At 37.3% G+C, this 25300-nt stretch overlaps 1 protein-coding gene across 1 annotated transcript; it reads right to left on the bottom strand.

The window, feature by feature from the left end:
• Positions 1-17274: 17274 nt before the first annotated feature.
• On the bottom strand, positions 17275-19250 carry MS3_00000635 (uncharacterized protein). The gene is made up of 2 exons (XM_051208329.1): positions 18937-19250; positions 17275-17846 (listed from the first exon to the last, which is right to left on the bottom strand). Exons 1-2 carry the CDS (start codon positions 19174-19176, stop codon positions 17400-17402), a joined length of 687 nt encoding a protein of 228 aa, XP_051065784.1. The 5' UTR covers positions 19177-19250; the 3' UTR covers positions 17275-17399.
• Between the last annotated feature and the right edge of the window lie 6050 nt (positions 19251-25300).

The raw sequence follows: 25300 nt of genomic DNA, 5'->3' as shown, positions 1-25300 counted from the left end.
TAAATATATTAGTTAGATAATTAGGATTAGGTTGTTTCTGTGTGATGTAAAACTTAAATTGATCAAATTTGTGATAGAATGAAGCTACGAATCGATTTCTCATTGAGATATTTCAATAAATATTGGTGGTGCGTTTGTAGTGTCATCTAAGCGCGTATATTTAGTTCTTGCTGTCTGGGTCAAATACCTTAGTATTTTGCAGTTTTAATGACGAAAAGATTCCAACTTAATCGGTTTAACCTGACATCGTTTATTCTCTCTTTGAAGTTACCATGATTTGTTAAACAATCAGTCTGGTTAGACTGTTATTCTTCACATATAAATATCTCAACAAGTGATTGTGCAGTCAGACATTTATTTTTAATGTGGTATGCCGATAGATATTACAGAGATAATGAATGTTCTTATCTTGTTGTTTTGTCTGATTATTTTCATTCTCCACTCTCATGAATAAGTGTGAGTGTAGAAACACCGTTCACTATGAATTACGTATTATAAAGATTACCACTTGGCCGTCGCAACGTAGCTCTTTAAAAGCACGTCAGCCATCGTATTGGACTCATAAGTCATACTGAAATTTTTATTTCATATATGGAGACTTAGCCTTTGTTTATACTGCTCATGTCCACTATAACATGTCAACGTCATTGGGCAACCTAATACAGTAAGACCTGCAGCATTTGTAGCAACCCGACCTTAGCTATAAACTAGCATATCTCATGTAATATATTGTTATCTGGGAATATAGTATTATCAGACACCTTGATTTGTTCTAAAACAATGTGATCTAATAGTCCCAAAGAATACCAGTCGTTTTGAGCAAGTAAATACGCTTCAGCGTATCTGTGAGTAAGTGATTTTCGGACAGGGTTCGTGAAATTATTGTTCCATAAATATTACATTCTTTTCAAGAAACCTAAACGTAGTTGAGTTACGTTTTCTCACCGTATATTCAATCACTTCATCTCTACATTCAGTTATTTGACCGTTATTAACAGACGGTGCTTATGTACATCATGATGTATGGTGAGAAAATAATTAAGAAATTCAAAATTTTAGTTTATTATACTGACTATATGTTTCACTAATATTACCATGGTTGTCAATGAGAAGGTGGAATTCAAGGGTTGATTACAATTTATTTCTTAGATAATAATATCGTCAATGTTTAGTACAATCAGTGTATACTACAGTTTTATACAATTCCTGGATGAATTCTAGCGACTTCTTCAATCGATCCTAATTTCTTCGTCAATTCCCTTAGTTTTTGCAAGTCAGCGTGATGATTGGTCTCGGGAAATGGTATATTAGCTGGCACATCCACATTCAAGAATCTACACAATGGTTCCCAACCATCTCCAATATGATATACCAAAAGACGTTCAGATGGTATATTTTCCTGAAGAGTTTTGTTATGTTTTTCGTAACATTCAAGTAACATTGCATCATCATCAAAATCAATATCTTCCTTCTGAAATGCTAGTTTCAATGAATCAGTAAGAAGTTTGTCAAATTCAACAGGGATTCTTGCACGTCTTTTGCTTCATCCATTTGTATTTTACGTGGATCATCCGATTTAGGCATAACCACTTGTCGCAAACTGATCAACCAATCGTTTTTATCGCGAACCGTTAGTACAACCTGTATAAAACGAGGTTTATGGTATATTAAAGTATTATCGATATAGAAATAACACATTTCAAAGGTCATTCAAAGATATATACCAAAACATCACTTTGGTTTATTTTAAGGATCAAGTTTGTCTGACCGATCAATTGATCATTCGTGATAACATCACGCAAGTCAATGACGACTGGCTAAGACTAGTCAGTTACACACAATCAACTGGCGTGTGCAGTGGTTCATCTGCCACTCAGTTCTTATGTCTTTCTCCATAAAACGTTTACTTAGCCATAATGTCAACACAGATCAGCAATATTGATTATCCGCAATAGTTACAGATTGCGCTATTGTTGAATTTCAGTGATTATAAGGGAAAGAGTGAGGATGCTTTCGAAAAGTGACGAAAATATTACTTTTCAATTCAGGAAGTTCTCACTATTAATTTTATTAACAAGTTACATTTTGGTTGAAATGGTGTACGAAACATCGTTTGCAAATAACGAAGCAACTGAATTTCCCAGTACTTGTCATTATAACACCAGGTAAATGAAGTACGTGGTAACGGTATATCTAAACACCAGATAATTGACACCTGTTCTCAAACGTTGCGATATATATCCATGTTAGAAATAAGAGTTTCAGGGATATCAATAATTTGAAATAATGAAGTCCAGAGATTATAATCATCCACATAATAAGAACTCTCAACCCACCTTTGCATCAGGGTATAAAGTCATCAATTCCTTGTATAACCAACATACTTGGATATTACCCACAGATCGGTAGCCAACCAACATTTCACTCAAACATTTATGTATCTTCTCCTCGCAACGTGTTGTTCGTACTTCATCGATAAGCATTTGCCATTTAGCAATGTCACATTGTTTTCTGGTCACAAGTTCATAACCATGATAACAAGGTTGATTGTAAATTATTTCCAATGCCTTTTTCATACTGGTCGTTCCGGTTCTTGGTAGACCAGTAACAATAACTGATATTGATGATGGAGTTTTCGACATAATTTCAACTGTAAAAGGATATATGAATTAAGAAACAAATAAACAGGGATCAAAGCATAACAATGTTATATTTTAGTTACATCATTCTACTTTTACCGATTAACGGAACTTATTTCAAACTATCTTTGTAAACGAAGAAACACTACACACAAATCAAATGGTTAAATACGTTTATCCATGATAACCGTTCATCTGTATAATGTCTAATTCACAGGGAGAGGTGTTAGTATACTGACACTTATTCATGAGAGTGGAGAATGAAAATAATCAGACAAAACAACAAGATAAGAACATTCATTATCTCTGTAATATCTATCGGCATACCACATTAAAAATAAATGTCTGACTGCACAATCACTTGTTGAGATATTTATATGTGAAGAATAACAGTCTAACCAGACTGATTGTTTAACAAATCATGGTAACTTCAAAGAGAGAATAAACGATGTCAGGTTAAACCGATTAAGTTGGAATCTTTTCGTCATTAAAACTGCAAAATACTAAGGTATTTGACCCAGACAGCAAGAACTAAATATACGCGCTTAGATGACACTACAAACGCACCACCAATATTTATTGAAATATCTCAATGAGAAATCGATTCGTAGCTTCATTCTATCACAAATTTGATCAATTTAAGTTTTACATCACACAGAAACAACCTAATCCTAATTATCTAACTAATATATTTACAATATCTCATCAGGATTCTTGTCGTCTCTCAGGTATTCCTGTTAGCCATCTTGGTTCTTGTGTTCATGTTGATTCATAATATCTCAGTTAGTTTATTGATTAGGAGCAACGTGACAGACGACAAGACAAACTGTTTCAATCGCCGTTTCGTTTATTTTCACTTGTTGATAATGATCTACATTCTTGAACTGAATAGACAATCATTTTGGATGAAAGATAATTTTACACAATGATCATTTTCACTGAGTTAATTTATTCTAGCATACACCTACATACCTCGTCAAAATGTTAGTGAATCTTATGAAGTGAATTTCAATTATTCTTACAAATAAGTGTAGCCGTAATTATTTATTTGTTTATATTGTTAATAATCCATTAAAATGGCTTTGAGAGTCAAACCAACGGTCATTCAGCATCATAATCAGAAACTTCAATACGCACGTCGAAATTGTTGTAAATTACGGAGTCGAAACTGGAAGAATTACTTCGGCCAACATCAAACAGGCACACGAATTTATAAACAATCAAGCAATCATGACACTCTTGATCCGTTGTTCGGATGTCATCAAGAACAGTCTATTGATGTTTAGAACAAATCAACCCATCGCCCAGAACGAAATTGCGACAAGACTCTATAGGTCGATAGGACATAAATTGTGGGAATCAAACTGAGTCTTGAGTTAACCGCTAGCTCGGAATCCTGAATCAGACCCACCGTGGTAATCAATAATGCTGTCCAGATGTGTGAAGAATTTTACACCCTACATAGCTTTTCCGTCAAGCGTGATTTGATTGGTGCATGCTGTGTTGTATGGGAGAATCTTGCTTCTCCCTTTTTTATGTTGAGACCTACTTCTACTTAGGCTGCTGCTACGCTGGTCGTTTTCTCCTGCATTTGTAGTTGCGATTGCGATAGAAGGGCCAGATCATCTGCGAATTCTAGATCGTCCAGTGGCATCCTAGATGCTACTCTTCATTTGCTTGTTACATTCTGTGTATTCAGCTTGTGCCTTGACTTTTTCTGCTCTTTTTCGGCTGGTATTCATTGCTGCCTTCTTGTTCCTCCTTTTTGAATCTTATCCAGTGTACCAACAGTGATCCATTACTTGTGATGATGCTTCTTGTGGCTCAGAACCTCATGGCATGTTGAAGTGATTACCTCTTTGTTTCCTTTCCATTTGCTCTCCATAGTGGTTTCTTCTTCATTGAGTAGATCATGCAAGGCCTGGAACTTACTGCTGAGGACTATCTTGAATTCGTTGCGTTTATCAGCACCACGAAGTGAAGCCGTATTGAACCCTTTTGATATTGCCCTCCCCGTTGTGCAGTACGTCTTGAGTTTCAATTTAATCTGGTGACCAGCAAGTGATAATCTGATGCTATACCAGATCCTCTCCTGGTTCTAACTTCCTCCATCGTCTTTCTGAACATTTTGTTGACGGCGATATGGTCGATTTGGTATCGCGTGGTGTGATTCGGTGAGGTCCATGTGGTTTTGTGAATGCGTTTATGTGGAAAAATAGTGCCGCCTATGACCAGTTTATTGAAGGCACATAGGTTTACAAATATCTCTCCATTGTCGTTCCTTTCTCTCAGTCCGTGTCGTCCCACGATGTCTTCATATCCGGTGATGTCCATCTCAAACTTGGCATTTAAATCTCCCATCAGGATGGTCAGGTTTTTGTTAGGCACTTCTCGACGATTGACTGCGGCCTATCGTCGAAATGATCTTTAACGTCCTCATTGTAGTCGCTTGTAGGCGCATAGCATTGGATGACGTTCATTGTAGTGCCCTCTTTCTTTGTTTTGAAGGAGGCTTTGATGGTCTTTGTTCTATGAGATTCGCATACTATTAGTGCATTTTGTGCTTGTTTGGACAGCATCAGTGCAACTCCTGGTGTATGTGGGGCATTTTCTTCTTCATGGACGGAGTATAACAGAAGCTACCGTGAAGCTAGTCGTTGTTGTCCAACTTGCATCAAATGTGTTTCATTGATCCTAAGCACCTCCAGGTTGTGTCTTCTCATTTCTACAGCCAGTTAGAATACTCTCCCTGTCTCCCACATTGAACGAGCACTCCATGTACCTAAATAATTGGTTGCGCCGGTTGTCAGAAAAGGCATCCGCTTCGTGATCTTCGAAAGAAACCCAGATTTCATCATGAAGCGTTATGGTTCTTCTAGATGAAGATATTCTGATTCCCAGGGCAGAGTTACAATTGTTTGAATAATTATTTCTGGTTCGAGTTTGTTTAATTAATACAGTTTTGTGTGTCAAGTCTGTTGGGTACCTCAGGTTAAACTCTCTGTAGTACTGTATTTTAACATATTTCACATTATGGTCAATGAGCAGTTTATTCATTCTAAGAATTTGGTAAGTAGCACAAGATATATTTAATGAATACAGTTTTGAGCGTCACGTGTGTTATGTAACTCGGGTTTATCTGACTTTATTGATGTGTTTTAAGCTATTTCATTCTATTGTGAAGAGACATTTCACTTAATTTCACAGTTTATATTAGAGTAAATAGTTCAAACATTCTCACAGTTTATATTGGAGTAGTCATTCATATGGTTTGGTGGAATAAGTGTTTTGCTCATAATACATTTCTCTAACACTGTTTGATCAATCTCTATGTGGTATATTGTCTTTCAGTTGTGCTGAGCTTCAGACATCGCCTTCCCTCCTTACGTTAGGGAAGATACAAGAATATGGCAAATATTTGTTTATTTCTTATGTTTTGTAAATTCGTTCCGTTTACTTATCAATTAGATCTGCTTTAGTGTTTAATCAACCTCGTTTTCTGTGTATCGCACTATATTACTCGCTAATTATAAGTAGATTGAGTCCATTTTAAGCATGTATCTATTTGGATCTCTTCTTTGTGATATGTCATATAATTGTGTATTTATATGAATCTATTACATTCAAATCATTTATTAGTATATTTGAATCTCCCTTATGTTTTGTAAAGTTATTCAATGTACTTGTCCATTCCGTCAGTTTAATTGCTTAGCCATCCTCGTTTTGTGTATATCGCCATAAGCTACATGCACGCACTGGCAAAACCGATGGCAGAACGGAGCAGGGGAGTGAGCGAGTAAGTGTTCTAGGTGAAATGTTCATACGTGTAAGGCTGTACCAGTCACAACGAACTAAGCAAATAATGTGAAACTCGGTGATCGATCAAGACAAATTCATTCAAGCCGAAAATTCGTCCAAATCACTGAGTACGCAAAACGTCATTTAAAAAGAGTGAGAGTTTTAAAATATCACAGTTATGGTCATTCAAATGATAGTCGGACTAATATATATGAATATTGATCATGTGATGAATAAATAGGAAACTGGTTTAAACTCGTTGAAAAAGTCGATAGACCACTTTAAACTACATTTGAAATTCAGTTTGTCACGAACCACTCCGATATGCTTACACAAGTAATTCATAATTTGGTGAAAATCATACTATCTATCATCTCACTTTCACGAAACCTGTCATGAATTAAATCTGACTGAATTCACTATATTTATTAATTGCCGGGATCATCACAATAATGTGGTGAATACCTAACACATTCACTGTGGAACGAAGCATTTTATATTATGTTTAAATCTCATTTATTTATGTAATATAATCACATTGTGGATACATCAGATTCGATTACGGTCTTTTGACTTTCGATAGTAATGCCAGATAAATTCTGGAGGTAAACGTGGTGACGTAGCACAAAGTTGTATGTTCCTCAAATAACCCAATCTCTCTGTTGTGGGCAAATTTTCTGGAAGCCGATCCAAGAATTTTAGTGATCCTTCTAAAATTTTGTGGATGTATCTCCCTAATCTTCTGATAGTTTCAGGAAATCTGTTCTTATTTATTGACAAAACCCTCGACTGTTTACAATTTTGTATGTTTCCTCAGACTATTTGACAACTTTGTGGGAATTAATCCATGTTCTTTGTTCAAACTCCAACACTATGGCTTTTTGAAGATATTCAGCACGATTCCTAGTTACACCAACTACCGCATTCGGAAACCACAGACTTACCGTTCCGACAGAAAAGCTTGGCGATTTAAAGACAAGTGCTCTAATGGTAATATGCATCTATTCGAAATATTTTTAAGTTGGCTTCGCAAAGTGAACGCATTACCAAAGAAGTTTTAGTTGAAGAACCCGTCTGTAATGATAAATAAGTATTGCCGTAATTAAAAGACTGATGTGTCATAAATTAGAATGTTTAGTGAACTTTGCAAAAGTACAAATTATCCACTAACAAATAACGTCTTTCAAGTCCTAGCGATTACACATGCGTTCTGTTTAGGTACATCAGATTGATGTTGAACTTTCATTCACAGTGTCCTACAAAAAGAAAATGACGTTACTCTTCAGAATTACAAACGTAGTATTAAAAAATCAAAACTGATTATAGTAGACAAAACAATGCCTTATGTCATGGCAATCGTCTAACCTTTGAACCCATAATGCCCTTCGAAAGGTTGATCACGTACGAATGGCATAACAATATTGCTTTGGAATGATTACGATTGGTTCGTGACATCTCACTTGACCATAAAGAGACATAAATAAACAAAATGTTCTGTTCTACAGACATGTGTGGATTGAGGTTACCTTCCCACCATCATGTTTGCTCGTCAGTAAGGCCGCTACCCCTCTTTTTGTGCTTTGAGGCTCTCTTACGTTGGTGGTGTATATGAATACTGTTTTAATCAAAGCTCTATGTTGGCATATGTGAGTACTGTGATTATTGACTTGAGTCACAAGAAATATAAGCAATGATGGATGGTGACCAGCTGTGGAATCCAGAACGCGAGTTTCGTTCTAATTGAAACTTGTCGGCAGGATGTAACTGCATTTCAGAGTTGACGTTCACTCAGAGACCCGAACATACGTCCGGAATTCCACTGCTAGCCAGCATTCTTGCTTGCTTATAAACCATTCATGTTACAATGTACTACCAGTTTGATCTCTGACAAAGGTTTATCCACAGAACTCAAAGTATCAATCATAAGTTTGTAGTGGAAAATAAATCCTCAATTTCAAGTATTCGACATTTGCTGCTGACCGCATTAGTTTAGATGGATTCACCTAGCTTAAGGCATTGAGTAAAACATCATCATATCTCTTCGCATCTGATTTCACTGGGTTGGCACGTTTCGATTATAAAAGGTGGTACTGGTTAAAGTGTTGTCAAACTGCTGATGCTTGGGGCATCTTTGAAGGCCTAATTTTTGCACCACTATCAATGGTTGTGGAGATCAAAAGAAGTAAGTTTGTCCAATAGTTACGAAAATGGAATATGAGGCATAACGATGGGAAACAAGTAAAGCTTTATTTGAAATGCAAAATGTCAGATTCCAGTGGCCATTCAAGGGTCGATTAATTGTAGTTCGTGACATGGCCACTTGGTGCCAATCGGTTAGATGCTGGATGGGCCATCGTTAAATTCAGATTCATTTAGGTAAGCTCCATCGAGCATGTGGGGAAGTCTGGATTGGTCCGTAAAGTAGTTTGCAGAAGATCTGAACTGAGCAAGCGTCTGACTTGGTCGGATGTCTGCTGACAACCTATTCCAGATGCTTGCATATTGTGTGACGACGAAAGTTGACTTCAATTCGCGTGATGTTTTTGATATCTTTGGTACAAATCCTTGATCCGAAGGTTATTGTTACTATTTCGGAAGATTTTAACTTATCAATACTTACTGTCTTATATGTATATATAAACAAATATATATACTATAAAATTTTTTAAAAGGTCTTAACCACAAAGAATAAAGTTTCCATGCTTTACATCTATCTTTATGTGGTCAGGCGTGAGAAATCTTATGAAATGGTGTTGTGCTTTCTCAATTTTCTGTCAATCGATGGAATGCATGCAACTAAATAGAAATGGGAAGTGTTCTTTAAGAGGCCAAACAGATAACCTATAGAGGGTAGTTTCGGATTTCTTTAAGTGGAAAGTACGGTTTGCTTTGTCTAGAGCTTATATTTTTTATATGCCGCGTACAACTTGAGCACCTGAACGCTAGAACACTTCCAGTCGCGAAAAAGGAAACAGAAGACAGGTGAATGGAATGTTATTCCAGACAGTATCAAATTATGGTACGAAACTGTCAGGTATTTATAGTATTTAGTATAAAAGAAATCATCACTGTAGCTATCCAATCCAAACACATAGGTTTGTGAGCAGTGTGCAATTAGGAAGCTACACGTAGAGATTCTAGAATATCTTTCCAACGGGTGATTGGATGGAATATCTTCAGCTCTTAATGAACTTCTTACAGCTTCCTCGAGTTCACCCGTGGACCTTACCCACACCTTTCCCTCTTGAAAGTCTGTTACGCAACCATTTTTCCTCGGATCCACCTGAAACATGGTTACCGTATTCATCTTGTTGTCCATCGCTCTCGCAGGCTGTACATATTTGCCCCTGTGTCTTTTACATCTTCCAAATTAGCACTCCACAGAGCTTTTTCGAGATGTATCCACAAGCAATTGAAATGGGATTTCACTTTGTGTAAGCAATGCTCTGCCGTCTGTTCTAATTTAATTCATGTGTCTCATACACGTGACGAAATTTCTCCGGACTAGGTGCAGTAAATTTCCGATCCGACGATCTATGGTATCTGATTCCCACTTTCTATTAACATGATACGATTTGGCAAGTACACTTTCACACACCTGGAAGCTACGAATGGGAATACGGAATTCGCGTTGGATCCAGACTAAGATGTGGACTGAAGAATAGCTTTGTAGGTGGGTTAGATACACGCTCTTACCCGGTTGAAACCAAAACAGAGTGAGTGAGTAAAATGACGGTTCTGAAATTCATCATAAATTTAAATGTATATCATTACCTGAAGAAAAATGACCACCCAGCTAATCAACCAATAACTGTTCAATCAGTCGAATCTAAATTACAACAAATAAGGAATTTCACAAAGTGTAGGATCCAAACTACGGTTTGGATGTTGAAGAATAGCCTACCGGGGATTTTAGACACGCGCCCTTTCCCGTCGAAATCAGAACAAGTAATCGGGTAACTAGCGGTTCTATAATTCATAATAAATTTAATGTAAATCATTACCTAAACAAATATTATCACTCGGCTATTCAACCAATGATTGTTCAATCAATTAAATCTAAATTACAATAAATAAAGAAGTTGATAGAAGATGAGGAAAAATTACCAATCACAACAAATCAACGTTATTCTATCCTGGCTGGATAGATCATACACAACAGGAGGAACAAATCAATATGGCTACCGTCAAGAACAAGTGTCAAGTAAAACAACGCAGATGCAGTTCAGGAAGAAACACAAACTTAGTGAATGCGTAATAAAAACAAAAACTATAACAAAAATACAAATATTAACAATTCAAATGTAATCAAAATACAACATTGTACAACTAATGTGATCAATAGGAATAAAGTACAAGTATATACATGGAGGGATTTTCACCAACACATAAAACCTTCAAAATGGATCTTACACAAAGGTTGTAAGAAAATTACCGATCGCAACAAATAAACTTTATTCTATCTCTTCTGGATAGATCAAGTACAGATTTGTTCGAAAGATAGCATTTGGTTGCTTTGAAACACAACGTTTTCAAGTGTGCAAAAGTGCTTCAATTCACAATCAAAAATGCAAAATCCCGCCAAAACTAAGTATCAAGTTAAACAACAAAAGTGCAGTTCAGGAAGAAACACTGAAACTTGATGCAAGCGTAAGAAAAATAAAAACTATAATGAAATACAAAAATTACCAACTCAAATGGAATCAAAAAGACTAACAAAATCTACAACTAAAGGAATCAATGGGAACAAACTGAAAGTTTATACATGGAGGGATTTTCACACACAAAACCTTCAAAATAGGTCTCACATTGGCCCACGAAATCCCTCCATACAACACAAATCACCTTGATGCCTATGGTCACGGTTTATTTTGTAACATATTCTACATTAGAGGAACGAGCAGGACTTACAACAGTACGCCTACTCGACCTACCTACATTGATATAACAAGGAATTGATTCGAACCATCAAGGAGACAGAACTTTCGTATATCCTTTCAAACTAATCCATTATTCGTACGAACACTTACCGTCCTAATCTTTCCGTCGTTATCTATTTTACAACCTGCAATTACTCATAAGGGCCATCTTCCACGTGTCGAGATGTCCGAAGCCACGATTACTACATCTTCATTCTGAAAATTGCTATGTTCAACTAACCATTTTTGACATTTTTGTAAGGATGGTGAATATTCTCTTAACTTTCTTTTCCAAGACACATTAGCTAGATAATTAACCTGTTTCCAATGCTTGTCATATTTATCTTTGATGCTACCTTCTTCGACTATTCCATCACATTCCCTCGATAACAGCAATCTATAAGATGGTAGAGCTAGTTTAACGTTAGCATCTTGGACAACTGGAGATAAGGGTCGATCGTTTAATACCCTGTCAACTTCGGCCAAATAAGATCGCAAGGTCTCATCAGTTAAAGTCTGTTCCTTGATGGTCAACAATGAAAGCCAGTGCATAGACCTAACCATCATATTTCAAACTCCACCCCTGTGGCTGAATTAGGGCGGGTTAAAATGCCATTGAATCTGCCTCGCTGAAAATTCATTATTAATCTTCTTCTTACTGAACTGTCCCATAGATCTCATTAGTTCAGAGACTGCACCCACGAAGTTTGACACATTGTCACTGTAAATGTCTGCAGGCTTTAATTTTTTCCCAATAAAACGTAATTAGGCCATTATAAATGAATCAGTATTCAAACTACACGTAATTGTACCCAATCACTTTGTTTGGTTTCAACCAGGCAAGGGCACGTATCTAAACACCTAGATAGCTATTCTTCAGTTGAAACCTCATTCGTGAGTTTGCGTGTCTTTCTGGTTGGCAACATACTGTTATTGACTATCCGGGTTTTTCTTCCGGACATACACTCAGCTCTCGACCTTACCTCTGGTACTGCCGGATTAGGAGGAATTCTGTAAGACGTTAGGAACATGCTGATCACTTGTTCTGGGGCACCCCTCCTCCCCCATTGGTCAGAGCTCTTTTTATCTTATCCGCGAATCCTTCTGGTTAGCGTTTTTATGGCGAGTTAGTTTTCGACGAGATGGGGTCACTAACCTCATGCCCAACCCTCCTCATTTACCAGGACTTGGGACCTGCAGTAACTCTAGAAGAGCTACACGCGGAGTGCACGAAATGCACTTGTAGGATAGGAATCTCAAAGATCCAGAATCATCAAAGCATCATTCAAAACGAAGTAGGAGGGGATCGCAATGAATGTTATCCAATATTATGCACACACCAATGATAGCAACGACGACGTTAAAGATCAGTTCTATGAGAGTCTGCAGTCAATCATAGAGAAGTGCCCATGAAAGGACCTCACCATTCTGATGAGAGATTTAAACGCCAGAATCGGAATAGACAACACCGGATATGAAGATGTCATGCGAAGACATGGACTGTGTGAGAGAAACGAAAATGAAGAAAGATTTGCGAACATGTGTGCATTCAACAAATTGGTCGTAGGCGGCACAATATTTCCAAACAAACGTATACACAAAGCTACATGGATCTCACCGGACCACACCACAGAGAACGAGATAGATCATATTTACATCAATAAAAAATTTCGGAAGGACAATGGAAGATGTGAGAATCAGGAGAGGAGCTGAAAACAGCTTCAGATCACCACCTGGTTGTGGCCAATTTAAAACTGAAGCTAAAGAAGAGCTGGACAACCGGACAAACAGCATTACAAAGGTTCAATACAGCCTTTCTTTCGACATGCTGACAAACTCAATGAATTCAAGATAGCTCTCAACAACAGGTTCCAAGCCTTACAAAATCTACTGAAGGAAGAAGAAACTACTATGGAGTACAACTGGAAAAGTATCAATGAAGCATTTAATTCAACGTGTCAAGAGGTTGTGGACCTCAAGAAGCATCATCATACTCAATGGATCTCTATGGAAACACTAGACAGGATCAAACAAAGGAAGAACAAGAAGACAACAATTAACAACAGCCAAACACGAGCAGAGAAAGTTCAACCACAAGCTGAGTACATCGAAACAAACAAACAAGTGAGGAAGAGCATTAAAGCCGACAAGAAGAAATACGTGGAAGAACGGGCAACGACGGCAGAAAATGCTGCAGCAAAAGGAAATACGAAACAGCTTTGCGATACAACGAAGAAACTATCAGGGAAATATAGTAAACCAGAAGAACCGAACACACACGAACAAATGCAGATAATGACAGCCAGTGTAGCAGCAGTCTCTTTATCAGTAGGCCTCAACATACACAAGGGGAAAACCAAGGTCCTCAAATTCGAGACGAAGAACAGCAATCCAATCACTTTTGATGGCGAAACTCTGGAAGATGTAGAATCATTCACATACCTGTGATGCATCATCGATGAACACGGAGGTTCAGGTGCAGACGTAAAGGCGAGAATTGGCAAAGCAAGGGCTGCATTCCTATAACTTTCAACCAATATGAAAGTGAGGATCTTGAATACGAATGTCAAGGCAGTTCTACTGTACGGGGCTGAAACCTGGAGAACTATAACAACCATCATCAAGTATGCACAAGTATTTGTGAATAGCTGTCTACGCAAGATGCTCAACATCCATTGGCCGGATATCATCAGCAACAGCCTTCTGTGGGAGAGAACAAACCAGCTTCCAGCTGAAGATTAAATTAGGAAAAGACGATGGAAATGGATAGGACATACGTTGCGCATATCATCAAACTGTATCACGAGGTAAGCCCTAACTTGGAATCCTGAAATGAAACGGAATAGAGGAAGGCCAAAGAACAGATTACGTCGAGAAAAAGAAGCGGATATGAAAAGGATGAATAACAACTGGAAAGAGCTGAAAAGGATGTCCCAGGACAGTGCTGGATGGCGAATGCTGGTGAGCGGCTTATGCTTCTTCACGAGGAGTAACAGGCGTAATTAAGTAAATAAGTAAGCGAATTTTTCTGCTTGGACACTCAACTGAGAATGGTGCGAAGGAGATCGTGGAGGCGATATGCCATTTTCACTGCAAAGCCGGCTACAAGCAGATGACATAAACTGAGTGCTGTTGTCAGTCACTAAGATCTCTAGAACCCCAAAACTATCAGACAATCCTGACAATCTTCTTGTCGTACTCTCTGATGTCGTTTGCCGCATGTCATATACTTCTGATCATGTTGTGAAAGCATCGACGACAACCAAGTAATTTCAGCCTGTTTTGGCCCGGTGAAATCATCGCATATTGTTTGCCAAGACTCATCCGGTTTTGGCTATGATTGTGGATCAGCTTTCGTTGGATTCTTTGCATCCTCCAGACAGGAGTGACAACTGCGACATTTTGTTCTATATCATGCTGCATTAACTGACAGTATGCAGAGCTCTAAAGATAAACGCCAAAATGACTAACCATTCCGAAGAGAAAACGTAAAGTTGATGCGTCAGCCGGTGCAGGCATGGAATTGGTAGCCTCGACGTTTTGAGGATCAGGTTTTCTTCCGGTTTTATCACTTATGAATCTCCAATAGCGGACTTGCTCTATGTAGAAATAACATTTTCCAGCACGTATTGGATCCCACTTGTCTGCTATGCATCTGAGAACCGTATTCACCTTATTCTCTAAGTCAGTATAGCCTGTACCCATGATTATTATGTCATTGAGATAGGCTGCGATACCAGGCATATCTTGTAGCATAGTATCCATAACTTTCTGGAAGATTGAAGGGGTGGTATTTGCTCCAAACGGAAGTCTGTTATATCGGAGCAATCCTTTATGAGCATTTATTGCCAATAATGCTTACAAACTTCCACTAATGGAATCTGTATATAAGCTTCTGATATGTCAAGTTTTGCAGACTTTTCGATTAATGAATGATTTTTGAAAAATTTCACTTCCAAGTCGCAAATGCTAATCAGATGTTGAAATTCCAACTTGTTGAGATGCGATCTTATCTTTGGACTGAACGTTCTCAAACACATGTACCCAGACTTTTCGTTCTGATGAGGGAGAATCCATGCATCACATCAGTTTCAGTGTTTATCCAGATAATTTCGTATAATACAGCTGACGTTCAAACTGAGACGTGTGTCGGATGCATGCACTACGACAATGTCGTCAATAAATAGAAGCGTTTTGCCAATTGTAAAGCGGTTGCTTATGTATTTAACATACAAGATTAACAATAGAGCTCCGATGACTGGACCATGGAGGACACCACAAGTAATGTTGTGAGGGTCGGAGAAGTGGTGCCCTATTTACACTCGCCAGGTTCGATTTCTTCAGATGGATGAGATCCGTTTATGCAGTTTCTCTGCTATACCGAGACTTTAATTAAAATAATCGTGTTGCACTTTATCAAACGCTTTGATAAAGTCAAAGTAGAGAATAACAACTAGCTGCCCTTCATTCCCATTGCATATGATATAATCAAATTATTCTAAATGACAGATTATGTGTGACTTCTTGTAAAACATTTTTGTTGTGGAGACAGTCGATTGCTGCTTATGTAGATGACTTTTGTCTCCTTAATAATCTACATTGCTCTTATTTATTTATTTATTTTAACACATAGATATTGGTGCAAGGAGGCACCAAAAACATATGCGCCACACAAATCTCATTCGATGTGTGCGAGGGCTGTGGTACTGCCTGGGTTCCCAAACCGAAGCAGTTGGTTTTCTTGGGGGCCACTCCGCGAGCTCTCGACCTGAAGGTCTGATCCACAAGGCAGTGGAGCATCGTACTAGATTGGTAATAGATTTGTAAGCGAAGCACAGTCACTACAATCCTTCAACTCAGCTGATTGTGTGTTGTCAGCGAGAATGTGTGCAACTGAATTGGTTTTACTTATAGAAACAGATGAAGTTGAAGATCAAGTTGTCCTTCTTCTGACTGCAGCTTTCACATAGAGTCTGAGTCGTCGATATCACGTTTGCAGTTCTAGTAGAATATCTCCAATGCAAGAGCATTCTAAACGCCTACCGAGTTGTTATCTCATATTGCTCTTTTTTATTTCTATTTGGTGGTTCCAAGATTCGAACCAGTAGAAACGTAAGACCTGACATCTGAAGCTCAGGCAGATAACAAACTCTTCATGTTTTTAATCCAGTAGCTTAAGGTGCACCGTGAATGATTTGAGTAATGATGCGCTTGTGTTTCAATTTTTAAATATTTCGTCAACCTATGATCTGACTTCACACTTACATCTCTGCTGCCACTGAGGTTTAGAAATTTTACTGGAACGCCCAACAATGAGTTCATTTCATTATCATATCTCATCTGTTTATTGCAAATAATTTCACAATATGCCGGAGAACCATGACTTTAATGTTACTGTCAAGCCCATGCACCAGGAAACTCCACCAACCTTACGTATAAACGGAGAAATGTAGCAGTCAGAGCTTAACAACGAATTGAAGACGCTGAAATTTCCAGTCAGCGAGTTGATAGCAACAGTGAAAGTCATTTATCCAATGGACGCAAAGTTAGCTCGTAATTAGTGCTATCTATATTCAGCTGATTTACCCAAGTGCTTCAATCTACAATATGAGTCAGTAAATGTTTCGTCTAGTGAGACTAAGTTCATATGGCAAAATTTATAGAATCAATTGTACATGACCATACCAGTTCAGCTTTAAGTTCCAATTTCCATTACCAACAAGTACCGGGTTTGAATAGGTGATGTTCTCTAAATACTACTTTCTGCTCAAGACACTCAAACGTAGTTCAAAAACCTCCTTCTCGTCGTACCTTTATCACATCATTACCACATTCAGTTGTTTGACTGTTATAAACTAACTGGTTTGATGAGCATTATTATGTGTGACAAAAAATAATGAGGAAATTCAAAAGTTATAGTTTATTATACTGACTATATGTTTCACCAATATTACCATGGCTGTCAACAACAAGTAAGAATTCAAAGCTTGATGACAATTTATTTCTTATCTGATAATAATAATAATTTGTGTTTTCTTCAATTTTACATAATTCCTGGATGCATTCTTGCGACTTCCTCAATCGATCCAAATTTAGTTATCAAATCCCTTAGCTTCATCATGTCAGACAGTTGATTCATCTTAGGGTATGGTATGTTAGCTGGTATATCCACATTCAAGAATCTACACAATGGTTCCCAACCATCTCCAAGTCGATGTACCAGAAGACGTGTAGGTGGTATATTTTCTTGAAGAGTTGCAATATGTTTTTCGTAACATTCAAGTAACATTGCATCATCATCAAAATCAATATCTTCCTTCTGAAATGCTAGTTTTAGTGAATCAGTAAGAAGCTTATCCCATTCAATTGGGACTCCTGCAAGTCTTTTCGCCTCCTCAAATTGCTTTTTACTCGGGTCATCTGATTTTGGCATTATAACTTGCCTGAAGCTGTTCAACCAATCGTCCTTATCGCGTACGGTTAGTACAACCTGTATTAAACGAAATATGTAGTGTGTGAAAGTATTGTCGTTATAGAAATAACTCATTTCAAAAGTCATTCAAAGATGTATACCGAAACAGTATTTTGGTCAGTTTTAAATATCACGTTTGTTTTAGCTATTGAGTAACCATTCGTATTAACTTCACTCTTGAACTTCAGTGTTATAAGTCCTTAAATATTAACTCGCAGCACACGAGTAAAAATATCTATCACAGTTTTACAGAGTTAAGACATTCGTGAATTTCGCAGTGTTTAGCTTACAAATAGAGTTGCGTCAGTGCGGTGTCAGTGAGCCCTAGAAATATCACTCACGAGGCTGAATATTTTCGGTACCGATTATCGTCCAAGTTAGTGAAGACTGACACAGATTAATCGGTCATACACAATGAATTGACGTGTGCGGTTGTGCATCTTCCATTCAGTTCTTATATCTTTTCCTATAACACATTGCTCAAGCAATACTCAGCTTGTTCTATACAGTCATCAAAGTAACCTCTGCACCTCGATATCACAGTAGGCTAATTAAGGTCAGGTATCAACCTGAGGTGGAAATTTGGCGTCATATAAGTCACACCATTCCTGTATGACCCTAGATACCTCAACATTGACATAGATCACCGACATTGATGGGTGAAGAGGCTGTTGAGAAGTGAGGAGAATGATATTTGTCAATTCAGGAAGCTCAAAAGTCCTATAACTAATAACTTAATTAACAAGTTATATCTTAGTTGACTTAGATCACGCAACTTCGTTTGCTAAATGACGAAGTAATTGAATTTCCCTGTACTTTGAAGTAAAATACTGTGTGGATAAGTAGGTGGCTACGGTATAGAAAAAATATCAGATGACTGATACCTGTTCTCAAACGTTGTGGTATATATCCATGTAACAAATAAGAGTTTCAGAAATATCAATAACTTGAATTAATGAAATCCAGAAATTATAAGCATCCATATGATCAAAAATCAACCCACCTTTGCATGAGGATATGCAGTAATAATTGTCTTGTATGATCAAAATACGTGTGTATTGAACCATTATCAACAAAAGAACATGTAACAATATAACCGTTATCTTACCTTCGCATATGGATGTATATTCATCAGCTCTCTGTAGAATGCACATGATGGAACATCAGTCACAGCTACATAACAATCCAATATCTCACTCAAATATCTGTGTATTTTCTCCTCACAATGTGTCGTTCGTACCTCGTCGACAAGCATTTGCCATTTAGGAATGTCACATTGTTTTCCGGTCATAATTTCAAAACCATGATAACAAGGTTGAGAGAAAATTGTTTCCAATGCTTTCTTCATACTCATTGTTCCAGTTCTCGGTAGACCAGCTCCAATAATCAACAATGATGTTGGAGTTTCACACATAATTTCAACTGTGAAAGTAGATAGAATTTAAAAACAAATAGACAACGATCAGTGCATCATCATGTTATATTTCAGTTAGAACATCAATCTCATTTTACCGATTAGTGAAACTTATTTTAAACTATCCTTGTAAACAAAGAAACATTCCACACAAAGCAAATGGTTATATACGTTCAACCATGATCACTGTTTATCTATATAATCTGTAATTCATGGCGAACATTTCATGACACTTATTCATAAGAGTGGAGAACAAAAATAACCAGAAAACATTGCAAAATAAGAACGTTCATTATTTCTAGGATATCTATCAGCATATTACTTTGCAACTAAATATCTGACTACGCAATCGCTTGTTGAGAAACTTATATATGAAGAATAATGGCCAAACTAGACTAATTTTTATTTAACTTGAGGGCGTTACTGACGAAAATGAATGAAAGAAGTGTTGATAATAAATCACGGTAACTTCAAAGTGAGAAAAAGCTATTTTTGAACACAATGAGTTATTTTGAGTCTTTTGATATCTGAAACGTAAACAAAGCAATGGATTTGACCCAGACAGCCACAACGTACTTATGTGCTCGGATGACAATACAAAAGGATGACCAAAGTTTATCGAAATGTAAGAATGAGAAATCGGTACCACGTCTACTACTCCTACAATTATTATTATTACTACTACTACTACACTACTACTACTACTACTACTACTACTACTGATCAAAATACGAACAAATCTCTTCTCAATGATAATGATGAAAATTTATTTCAATTTTACTGTGACAATTACGTATCAAATTGACCATCTTTAAAACTTTCTGTATTTGTGATAGAAGCCCTACTACTTGGATCTAATTTCTCCGTCGTACATGACACGATTTCTGATTTATCGATAGATGATCAATTCGGAAGTCTCTATGATCGGTTGCTCCTTGTTGTCTCAATCACTACAGATAAGCGAAATCGGTTTAAGATGAAGTAAATGGTTATTGCACACCACTTCCACGATTCTCGAATACCGGAACATTTTGACTTCTAAACATTTCACCGCTGTTCTCCCAAATGCACAGTGGTAGTCTCTTAATCCATTACGACCGATATTATCTATGCGTGCTTCTCATTCACATTAAGTAGCTGAATGCTTAGTAAAATTTTTAAGCTCGATTCTTAACAAACGATGAAATTTTCCTTAAAAGATACATTTCTAGTAACTGATATTATTGGAGACATTAATATCGAAGATAAGGCTTTGCATTTCTTTGATGTAAACTCTCCTTCTACGAACGTATCGTTAACATAGATTGTGGACTACATTTCTGATCATACATCTGTAGCAGAATAGGTACTTCCTCAAATATTCCTGTTTCACTTTCTCACACTTTTATCTCACAAACAAGTAGCAAACCATCAGCGATAGTTGTAGAAGAAATTGCATGCTACAAAATCAGATGACAAGCCAATTAATGAACAGACATGCATGGACTGTCGTCGATTGCTGACAGTGTTAGTGGTCATTGATTGTAATTCAAAGCGTGAGCGGGTTGGAAATTCCCCTTGAGCTGCTTCAACAGAACTAAGGTGTCTTCGACAGGTAGGTTAATCGAGCCGTTGTTCCTATGGAGGTCAATTCTAGGTGGAAGCTCATGTAACAGCTTAGGTTGATTGGTTAAGAAATGACCTCAAACAACTAAGTATACATCGAAACAATAGAGTTCGAGCATTCATTCACTCCCTTATTTTCTATAGACATCATATTTCCGATTATCTTATATTGAATGTTGAGAAGCTCTGTTCGTCTGAACGGAGAATCTCTTATTTGGTCATCATTGTCGAAATAATCACTTTCGATATGTACTGCAAATGCTCAGTTCATGTTTTAAGGTGGATATTTCTGACAAGTTGCTCTGGGTAGCACTTTAAGGCATATCTAACCTGATGCACATATGTCATAGATTGAAAATATGACGAGTACGCTCATAAGCGAAGGAACTTTGTACAGAATATGCATGGATGATATACAACTTATCTGTGATAGAGATGTTGAGGTTTCTCAGTTTATTGATAAAATCAACGGTGTTCAAAACAATGTCGTCATAACTTACAAAGCAGAAAATAATGATCAAGCGTTTTTTAAAGACATACTTTCGAGCCTGAGAAAAGATGTTATTATAGGACAGTCAGTTTACTGGAAAATAATTTGGATGGGGCGGTACTTACATTTCCACAGTTTCTGCACATTGTATTACAAGTAATGCTTGATTGCGTGTCTCTTTATCAGGATTCAAATAATTTGCACTGAAGATACTGTTGAAAAGGATGAAAAGTTGCTGACTAGCGCATTAATATCATATGATTATTCACTTAAGTTTGTTAATATGTGCAAAAGTCGATGAACGCCATTACCTCTTGTTTATTCGGTTGCAAGGAAATCATTTATAACTATCTACCATGTACATTTAAATTCAATAGTACAGTTTTAAGACAGCAATTAAAAGCAGTCATCGAGTAGATCTATTATGCCGCTCAATTAGTTGTGATCGGAAAGTCTAAGACCATGGTTCCGAATAGACCTAGATAATCCATAAATGATTACGTCACATCCCATTGTATTTGCCAATGTACATGCTTGTGTGGACACGCATACATAGAGCGGAGTAATCGAACAATGCAATCACGGGGCATTGAACATGTGCCTAGATGGCTTCAGAGCTAATTAGTGTCAAATGATCCGATCAACGTGAATGGTGGAAAACCATGTTCATCGATAGCGAAACATATAATTGAAACGGCGTACAAAGTTGACATAGCTAGGGCTTTGAAAACGTTATCAAGTACAGACTCGTAAATTTGAACCTCTGTTATGTCCAAATGCAATTTGTCGCGAAATATTTTTACACAGTGGTCACCAAGTTGATTTATTCTGCAACTGATTTACGTTAATCCTTGAAGTGTTTGTAAATCACATCAGGTTACTTTTAATTATTCTTATAAATAAGTGTTGTCTTAACCTTGTAAGTGTCGATGCATTCGAAATTTACGATTTTTAGTGATCAAGATCATTTCTGGAATTCGGTTATTGTTTTTGTCATCCATCCATTGAAATGGCTTTGTTCTGTCTTACGATCCTCATTCGAACATTTAAACATCGTTGTCGCATAATTAAGTAAATTCTGATGATCTGACTGAGCACAGTACCGTTTGTCTAGACGTCTTATTTTACTAGTCATGTTCATGATTTACTACAAGCTGCATCGACATTGATAACCTGAGGTCATAGTAGGGCAGATTCGTCCATGTATGGTCCTCTCCTGCACTGTGCACACACAATCCAGCGAGTGGGGCTCAAACCTCGTGTGTCCGGTCTTGAATGCGAACGCTTACTCTCCAGACTAATGAGTAAGCATGCTAATGTCCAAATTAAACCAATGAATCCCCGCTCGACCGTGAATACACACAGCTCAGAAGGTTGAGTGAAAGTTATTTTCAATGGCCTCTTCACATTCAATATCCCGGTTCTTTGTAGACCAGCTCCAATAACTAAGGATCAGTGCATCATCATGTTATATTTCAGTTAGAACATCAATCTCATTTTACCGATTAGTGAAACTTATTTTAAACTATCCTTGTAAACAAAGAAACATTCCACACAAAGCAAATGGTTATATACGTTCAGCCATGATCACTGTTTACCCATATAATCTGTAATTCATGGCGAACATTTCATGACACTTATTCATGAGAGTGGAGAATAAAAACAACCAGAGAACATAACAAAATAAGAACGTTCATTATTTCTGGGATATTCATCTGCATAAGTTTTGTCTTTCTCTAATGTATGTCCGTACACCGAAAATTTGCTATTTTTACTGATAAATCCTATTCATGTTATCTCGTTGTGATTGTTGTCATTAACACAATAGAATGGCCTCCTTTCGTCTTACCATTTTCATTCATTCATTCATCCTAACACCACTGTCACATGAATAATCAAATCTCCTTCGTGAAATTTTTTGTTATTTTTATCATTGACCTACTGGAGAAAACTGGTGTTGTCGTACGATTTGCATTCATTCATTTAAACATCACATTCGCATAATTGTGTGAAACAAAATAATGGCCTAAGTGAGAAAATAATATTTGTCTAGATGTATTATTCTTTGAGTGAAATTCATGATTTAATCTAAGCTACATCGCCTTTGAAAACCTGGGGATATTGATGTGCGGTTTTCTCTACGTATGTGTCTCTCAAGAAATGTGCACCGACAAAACAGCATACAGGGCTCAAACGCAGGGGCCCGGAATCACGTGCGATTGCTTAGCTTCTAGGCCACTATGCCGAAATATAAATCTCCCTCTTCACTGTCTCTTTCTTTTTGCGGTAGATTGGATTATGACGACCTCCATAATCAAGAGGAAGCACGAATAGAATGGACAGCTTTGAATAGGCAAAACGATTCGATCTGCGCATATAGCCTAGCTTCTCTATCCCGAATGCAGTGGCTAGTGTAGACTGGGTCAGTCAGTTTATCAGCCGGCCCTTTAGCATCCAGCCTCAATGTCTATGAGGGAAAACCGGGACTGCACCAACTTGAGCAAATCTTGTAAAAAAGCTCTGAAAATGTCGGAAAAATTGAAGTAGCCGGTCAGCATTGTCGATAAACAAGGAGCATCTGATGCACGTGAATACACGAATCGGTAAAGCAAGAACAGCATACCCACATTCGATGAACACATTAGACTCAAATTCACTGTCAGCCAATATCAATCTTCATTACGGCCGTCGAGGTGATTGTAAATGACGGAGTCAAAACTTGAACAACCAATTCATTCATCATCAAACAGGCACACGTATTTATAAGCGAAATAACTCTTAGCTCACAAGGAAATTAGGAAAAGACTCTAGCTGTTGAAAGAACATCAAACCAAACTGCATCATGAGGTAATCACTAGCTAGTATTCCAGAAGACGGAAGTATTGGGGGAACATTCAAGGGCACATTGGGTCGGAAATCGCTGGCACACACCAAATGAGTCGATAACAACCGAAAACAGCAAGAAATGAGAGCTCAGTTTTGATATAGTTGGGGAATCCTGGTCGGCGGCGTATTTTTCTTCGTGAGGGTCGATTTTGGTAAATATCACGCACGATATGTTTATTTAATACAGTTTTGCGTGCTACGTCTATTGCCTAACTCAGGTTGAAGTCCCTGTGTTAATGTATTTATCACATCTCATCCTACAGTCAATAAGTAGTTTATTCATTCTCACAGTTTATATTGGAGTAGTCATTCATATGGTTTGACGGAACAAGTTTTGCTCATAATACTTTATCTAAAATTGTTTGATCAATCTAAGTGTGGTGTATTGCCTCTCAGTTTTGCTGAGCTTCAGACATAGCCTCCTGTCCATACATTAGAATATACAAATATTGCAAATAATAAAGTATTTCTTAGGTTTTGTAAATTCGTTCGTTGTACTTACAAATTCGGCCTGCTTTTGTGTTTAGTCAACCTAGTTTTATGTGTATCGCACTATATTACTCGCTAATTATAAGTAGATTGAGTCAATTTTAAGCATGTAGCTATCTGCGAATGTGTTCTTTGTGATATGTCATATAATTGTGTATTTACATGAATCTATTTCATTCAAATCACTTGTTGATACAATTGAATTCTAATAATGGTTTGATAGTTATTTTATGTTTTGTAAAGTCCTTCAGTGAAGTGCTCGACTCGGCCAGTTTAATGGCTTATACGAACTGGTTTTGTCTGTATCGCTATATTCTACATACACACACTGACAAAATCGATGGGAGAATGTATTAGAGGAATGTGCGACTAAGTGTTCCAGATAAAATTTTCACATAAAGAAGGCTCCACCAGACATATTGAACTTAGTAAATAATGTGAAACTCGAAGATCGATCAAGACACATTAATTTTTCGTGCCTTAAGGTAACCCTCGTGCTATTGATAGAAGAAACCAGACAAGTAGTGAATAGGTCTTTATTTCGATTTTCGCGCAGTCACAGCTGAGCGTGGGATTATCTGTTCAGAC

This window comes from Schistosoma haematobium, chromosome 6 (assembly GCF_000699445.3).
Source record: "Schistosoma haematobium chromosome 6, whole genome shotgun sequence".
NCBI lineage: Eukaryota > Metazoa > Platyhelminthes > Trematoda > Strigeidida > Schistosomatidae > Schistosoma > Schistosoma haematobium.
The sequence above is the reverse complement of the archived record's forward strand: the minus strand, read 5'-3'. Positions and strand labels throughout refer to the sequence as shown.